We start from the raw sequence: 7,661 nt of genomic DNA, 5'->3' as shown, positions 1-7,661 counted from the left end.
GAAATTATAGAATAAAAATGTAAAAGAAAATGAATCCAGAAAGAAATTGTGTAAGTCATAAAGCAGCAGTGAACAGAGCCATCAGTGAAAGCTATTGTTAAATGTAAATATGTATTGATTTAAAAAATTATATATCAAGATCAAGCTAAGATTCCAAACATCAATAAAAAAAAATGTTAGGAACATGCAAGAAGATAATATAAAAATGGTGCTAAGAATTTTGTTTCCTTGGAGGGATAGTATAGCTATTGATTTACTAATTTAAGGTAAATAAATATTAATGGATAAAATTACTTATTGAAAGATAAATACTGACAGGTAATACTGATGAGTCAACAAAAGCACAATAAAAAATATACAATTCAAGCAAAAACCATTCTGAAGACTCAAGGGCAGTGTAGCAGTCAAGATTCTGGCCTGAAGCATTCAAGTGGCTCATTGGAGAACATTTAATGTTCAACAGATGAACTATTTTCAGAGATATGGGAGGACGTAAGGAAACCAAGAAGGGACAGTAAAGCACCCAAGGGCTATGGACAACGAGGGTCCTTGACATTTCTGGGCCTGAAAGGGCAGGAAGGGGCAACGACGTGGGTGCCAGAGCCACCTGCCAAGAGAGGCTGCATGACAAAGCTGCATTTTGTCGAGGATATAAAGATTTGAGTAAGACTTGTAAAGAGCTCACCTTTATGAGTTTTGTAGGTACACAAGCCACAGGTGGTGTACCTAGAGACACGGAAATTGGAGCAAATAAACTTGGTGCAAGTTCTATCCTGCTTACTACTTATGTTGCCTCAGCTGTGAAATAGGGGAAGAGTTCAGTGGCGCCCCGGTGGCAGCACAGGTCCTAATAATGGAGCAAACCTGGCCCCAGCCCAGCCCTCCTCCTCAAGGCAGGAAGGGCCACAAGAAGTGATGCTCCTGGCCACTGAGGACCATCAGTTTTGTTCTGCATTCATTTTCCTGTTTACTTTGGGGCTTCTCATGACCTTATGGAATATGTATTAACCCCCACACAGAAACACAGCCCCACATTTTAAGCAACTAGATTTTCTGGACCCTGCTTGTCTCACAATGAAAGAGTTAATACAGAGCCCAGCACAGAAGCGGCCCTCCTTAAGGGTAGGCATATGGGGATTATCATACATAAGCCTAAGTGAAGGGACCAACATGAGGCATCCAGAACATCTGCATTCTGCCAGCATTCTTGTCCTGGTTGCATTAAGGTTCAGGAAAGTCCAGCTGGACCAGCACCGGTGCCCGGATGGATGGGGACCCGCATCTTCAAACCCCCATCCAAGGTCCTGGAAGGCCCCACTGCGGTCTGCCTCCAGCCTCCTTCAAACATGGCTCTGCTCTGGACCTTTGCATCTTCTGTTCCCTCCCCCCAACACAGCTGGGGCCCATCAGATTCGGGAAACACCTCCTCCTCCAGGAATTTTCTCTGATCCTTCCACCCTGGGAGGAGGACTTTTTCACACCCTGATAACACCCCACCCCCTCCCAGCCTGGCCCATAAACCAATCTGGTTACATCTTCATTGAAGGGATAAGCAGATGATGAGATCAACTCGGGCAGCTTTAGATTCAGTTTTCGGTGATCGCGTCAAGGGCGGCCGCCCATTGGCCAGTTCTCCACAAGCCCCGCCCCACCCCTGGCACACTCCTATTAAAAAGCACAGAGAGGCCATCTGCCCTCAGACTCAGAGGATCCACGCTACCGGGCTGGATCTGGGGCTGCAGCGGCTGCTGCCTCCTGCCTCAGACCGAGGCCTCTTTGGACCATTTCAGCTGCCACTGCCTAAGCGCCCAGCAGTTCTTGGGACCTGGCTGGAAGGAACCTGGCTGGAAGGAATCATCCCAGGAGAATCAGGTGAGTAAGTTGTGATGTATGGGGCGGGCATGGGGGTCAATCCTGCCCTCTCCCCGCCCCCACTCCCACCCCCAACCTCTGTTTTGAGGTCCTGGCAGACGTAAATAGGGGCCTTCCTGATGTGACGCTGCCCTGGCCACGCTTAGCCTCACTCCATCCTCACTCCCGAGATGCTGGGCCCTGGGTGGATCCTCCCCTCACCACAGGCCCCTGGACTCTTTCTACTTCATGCACACTCTTGTCATGCAGGTTATACTGCTTGTGACAGCCATTGTGACCGTGGGGCAGCAGTTCATATTTCGGAAACATCTCCCAATTTCAAGGAAGTTCCTAACAGGGACCCTTGCTATAGGGAGAAATACCCAATCCTACTGGCCTGACCTTTCCTGGCCAGGCCCTTCAGTGGTCTCTTCACTTCCTTTACCCAGCATTCCCTTGCCAGATGCAGCTGGCTGCTGACTGTGCCATTGGGAACATTCCAAAACATTCCAGGACTCATGTCTCAAGTTCTTAGACACTGCACCCTCAGGAAGTGGGGGAACACCCTGCCGTATGGGGAGGGGGAGTGATGGCATCAAGGGTAGAATGCTTTAGGCACTTCCAGTGGATGCCACTTTCTAGTGGTTTTCTGTGTATTTCCAACTTTGCTGTTCCTTAACTGATCAAGGTCGCTCCTGACATAATGCCCTTTTTGCTCATCCTCCCCCCATGCTTTGAACCCAGCTCTTCCCTCACCTCACCCCGACCCTTGACCCCTGACCTCCCCTCCAGCCCCTGAGCCCCTCTCCCTGCCCAGCTCTAACCCTCTGTCTGTTCACCTGCAGGTTCCAAGGATCCCCCTGGTGTGCCCTGAGCAATCAGCCCAGTGAGGGGCGTGCAGGGAGTGCAGGCAGTCTCTGGACCCTGTATAGCAATTCTCATCTAGGATGGGCACATGTGCATCCAAGGAGCAGGAACCCCAGGCCCCTGAGGAGACCCACGTCACTTGGGCAGCTCCAGCTCTCCAGGCAGCTATGGGCCCTGCCAATGCCTACTGTTCCCGTCTGGGAGCCCAGCCTGCGACTGACCCCGCCTGCTGGCCTGACATGGGGGCCCCCTGTGCTGTACCCTCCTGGGTGTGGTACCCAGCCCCCTGGAGCTATACCTGGGCACCCTTCCTCAACCAGCTATGGGTAGCACACCCACCTCCAGCTGCCTCAGCACCTTCCATCTGGGCCTGGGGCGTCTCCCACTCTGACCCCCTTGTAAGGAGCCAGCACCTGGCCCCCTTGGCCCCTGAAGTGTTTCCTTACACCGAGGGACCCCCACCCCCATACTCCTCACCCCCTCCACCTCCAAGCCAGGATGCCTCTGCTCACTGTGCCCAGGTAGGGTGGAAGACTCCGGCCAAATCAGCACCCCCGCCTGAAGTGGGAAGGCCATCCAGGGGTGCTTCCCAGTTGAAGACATACCCAGTGCTTCTGTCAAGATGTGCATCCAGGTTCAGCATTTGGGCACCCCAGCCATCCTCCAGCCCAGAGCTCCACCCTCTACCCCCTTCCCCCAGGGCAGACCCTCAGCCTGAGCCCTGCTGCCCTCGCTCCCTGGGGCTGCCCCCTAGGGCCCGCCGCCGCCTCTTCTAGCTCTAATATGTCCTTGTGGACCACCCACTAGCACATAGGGGCCTGTGGGGTCCAATGAGGCCAGTTGTGCCCGCTGTCCAAATAGTTTACAGTCTGTCTCCTGAGCCAAGTTGTGCTGATTCGGTTCCTGGCACCTGTGCCTTGGACTCCCCTCTGCCCACAACCCCCCACTGCTGTAAGGGATGGAGGGCATGTGTATTCTGGTAAAGCTATGTGATAGTGTGTGTTTTTACATTTAAATAAATGATGCTCTGCTATCAGTTGTAACTGTCTTACTCATTAGCATGTTTTGAGGCCTAGCCTTACTTGTGTATGTATTTAGTATAGTGCCCTCACATTTTCCAGTGTGTTAGCAAATTTTCATGCTGTTAGTTCCTACACTTTACTATCTGTGGCATCCTGGTTTCTTTCCTAATTTCCACATAATTACAAGAAGAGGAAATCTTAGTGTAGGTCTGCCAGCTTCATTAGAACCTACTGTCCCTCTTGTTCCTACAGGGCCTCCTCTGTCTATATTGTGAGCTCATTATGCGTCTGGTAACTTCCTGCAGATTGTACTCAGTCAATTCATTTTTAGCCTTTATTCTTTTCTAATATAATTTTAATGCTATCAAATTTTCTCTAAATATATCATCACTTGAGATGTATTCCATAGTAATATGTGATGCTTTTATTTTTGTATCTTTTTAAAGAATTCTATAAAGAGGGAAATCAAGTACATTCCAATTGTCTTCTTATTGTCCCAGACAGACCAGAATCATCTGTGGTTTTAAATGTCTTGCATAGCTCTGTCTATAATATTCCAATTACTGTCCCATTCATATTTGGTGTTATAATAAACTATTAATTAACGTGAAAACAATACTCACATAATACAGCTTGAATGTTAAAATGGAAATTATTCACTTAGAATGTCCGTATACTAATGGTATGTAGACTACCCTGAAAACTATATTTTCTCAAGTAGTACTTTGAATAAAACTTGCAGCTCTTAAGCAGAAAAGTATTTTCTTATACTGGTTCTGAGAAAGAGGTTGTTAAAAATATATTTTGAAGGGAGTAAAAATAAATCCCCTAAGGTTCTTGGTATAGTTTTGTAATTTAAAATAATTTATCTGTTAGAAGTTTGCATTAACCTTGCAGAACCCATGTCCATGCTCAGGATCTGAAGGTGGTGGGGTTCAGTCCTGTACCTAGGAAGTAGGTTCCTCAAGTGTAGACCACCCCCTTTGGCTCCTCACAGCTTCTCTCCAGGCCCTGTGTTCCAGATGGTGCTTCTCTAAAGGGAATGCATGTGCCTTTTACCCAGCTGAGGCTTTTCTAAGATGGGAAAGATCCCTTTTGCATGGATTGCAAAAGTCTGGACAAATGTAAGAAGCTGCTGGTGACACACGACTGGCCTCTCAGCAGGTCACAGAGGGTGGTTCCACCATCACCTCCCACAGTGTCCTAAGGATCAGCCCATACCAGGTTAGGGAGCCCTGACATGTCACCAAATTCCACCCCAGGCACAATGATGCACAGAGAAGATCACCTGCCAGCTGGGACAGCACCCTCGGTAGAGCTGCTTGGCGGGGAGATCAAGGGCCATACACAACCTGTGTCTCCCCCACCCCCCCACTGTGTGGTGCTCCTGCTCTCTACTTGCATTGAAGAATTTTTGCAATTTGTGTTTCATCTCTCTCTCTTTCTCTCTCGCTCTCTCTCACAAATATAAATGGTGTAACCTGTATCTCTATTATCTATCTACCCATCTATCATCTGCCTATCAATCTGTTAAACCATCTCAGAGTAAATTACAGATGCCCAACACTTGTTTGTGTATCTGCAAAATAAGGGGATTCTACATTACCATCTGTCATTATCATACTTAACAAATGAACATCCCCTAATATCAAGTATTCAGACATATGCAAATATCCCCACTTGCCCAAGCAGTTTATTTTATACCTGGCCTTTTTTTTTTTTTTTTTAAGGAAGAGGCTAGTATAGATCATATTGTTGTTTGCACATTCTGTTTGGGAAAGTAACGCGCCTGACTTACTGCCACTTTTTTCCTTGAGCTGGGGCTGTGTCATGTGAGTGTGTGTGTGTTTATAAAAAGTTCTTTATGTATTCTATATGCAAATCTTTTGTTAGATACAAGTATGACTACATCTCTTTTGTGGATTTTAAAGACTTAAAATGGTATCTGCTGATTAACAATTCTTAACTTTATGGAAGTCTGATTTGTCAATGTTTTTTGAATAGTGCTCTGGAAACCTGTTTAATAATTCTTCGTCTACTTCAAAAAAAATCATTTCATGAATACATTATATTTTTCTTGGAGTTTATTGTTTTACCTTCCATGTTTCCATCTCAAATTAATTTTTGAAACATGTTGACTCTCGACTTTTGGCATAGCATATTCTGTATTTTAGTGAATGTTTTTCTGTATTTAAAACTCTTCACTTCTTTGGTATAACATGCTACATAAATCAGTTCAAGTTACATAATCATTTTGCTCACATCTGTATTTTTTACATTTCCTTGTTCTATCAGTTATTGAGATAGTTAACCAATTATGATTTTGCATTTTTCTATTTTTCCTTTTAGCTCTGTCGATCTTTGAAATTTTTTTATTAAGTGTATACCAATTTAGGATTGTTATATTGTCTAGACTATTTGTCATTTTGATTCTTATAAAGTGTCACACTTGACATTGTTCAATACTGCTTACATTAGAAGTATTTTTTGTCCGATGGGGATTTATCTGTTCTTTTAGTGTTTGCTGTATTTTCATTTGCTTTCTGTCCTTATATTCAAATGCGTTTCTTATAAACCTCAGAAAGTTTTAAAAATCCAGTTTCATGATCTCTATCTTTTAACTGGGTTGTTTACTCTGTTTATATTTAACACGATCCCTGATATGGTTTCCCTTGTTCATCTTCTCACTATTGTGTTCTTTTCATTATTCCGCCTTCCTTGCACCTTTTGCAGATGCACCTCGCTATTTCTTGCACCTATTTTTAAATTTCTCTCCTGTGTCATCTTCATTACTTTTAGTTGCATATTAGCGCATGATTCTTTTGGCAGTTACTTTTGAGGTTAAAGTGCATACCCTTGATTGATTATAGTCTTCCTGATACAAGTATTTACATCAGTTTCCAAACCGTGCAGTTTAACTCCTTTCTCCCCTTCTTCCTTAAGGGCTACTGTCGAGATGTTCTCTATGTCTGTTCATGTTATAAACTTCACAAGACATTGTTAATGTTTTAGTCTTAAAACAGTCATTATTTTTACATTTATCCATACATTTCCCTTTCCAGCATTCTTTTCCTTCCTGAATTTCCAGCTGAAATCGTTTTCTCTCCTTTTTCTGCTTCTTTTGCTTCAGGTTGTCTTGTCAGCTTTGTTTGCCAGAAAAAATGTCTTTTTTGGTCCTTCATTTTTAAGGAATATTTTGCTCTCTTTTTGCTAGGTTGGCAGGTTTTTGGTTTGTTTTTTTTGTTTTGTTTTTGTTTGTTTTTTAGAAAGTAAAGTATTGTTCTGTTTTATTTTTTAGTGGGAGTCTAAGAAGGAAGAATTACACATCTTGGACAACTTTGCGGGGGGGCAGTGCAGGTTAAAGGATTGTAGTCTGTCCCACCAACTTGGTCACTAAGCCAGCTTTTATTATTGCTCGTAACCTGATTCCACTGATGGAGATTGAACTGTATTAAAGCTGTTTTTCAAAACTCGCTGGTGTAAGTTTTGTAGATTTAGAGCAAGCTTTATAGATTTACTCTCATGTGCACATGGTAAGTGCCAAGTCCCCATATGTGCATCATATCACACTTGCTGTGTAGTTCAACTCTTTTACATCCTTAGCTAGTTTTTAGTTTGCCTGAACTCTCATTTTCTTAGGTGTGTGTTGGGTGTAGAGACTTTATAAAGTCCAGCATTAATGCTTGTGGCCCTATATTTCTGAGAGTTTTAAAACTCACAGATGAATTGAAATTTATCAAAGAATTTTTCTCTATCTACTATCATTTTGTATCATTAAGGTAGTCACTTTTTGTCTTCTTTAGCCTAATAATGTACCAAATTATTTCATGTCAAATCATCCTTGCAATGCTGGGGTAAACTATGTCTGATTGTAGTTTTATCTTGCAAGACATTTTACATTCAATTTGTTCCTGTGCTATT

At 44.0% G+C, this 7,661-nt stretch overlaps 1 protein-coding gene across 1 annotated transcript; it reads left to right on the top strand.

The window, feature by feature from the left end:
* On the top strand, window positions 1,229-3,751 carry C13H3orf56 (chromosome 13 C3orf56 homolog). Its single transcript, XM_021071244.1, has 2 exons — window positions 1,229-1,872; window positions 2,697-3,751. Exon 2 carries the CDS (start codon window positions 2,799-2,801, stop codon window positions 3,492-3,494), a length of 696 nt encoding a protein of 231 aa, XP_020926903.1. The 5' UTR covers window positions 1,229-1,872; window positions 2,697-2,798; the 3' UTR covers window positions 3,495-3,751.

The sequence above is a fragment of the Sus scrofa genome, chromosome 13 (genome assembly GCF_000003025.6).
Source record: "Sus scrofa isolate TJ Tabasco breed Duroc chromosome 13, Sscrofa11.1, whole genome shotgun sequence".
Taxonomy (NCBI): Eukaryota; Metazoa; Chordata; class Mammalia; order Artiodactyla; family Suidae; genus Sus; species Sus scrofa.
Note: the sequence above shows the minus strand (reverse complement) of the source record. Positions and strands in the feature narration are given on the sequence as shown.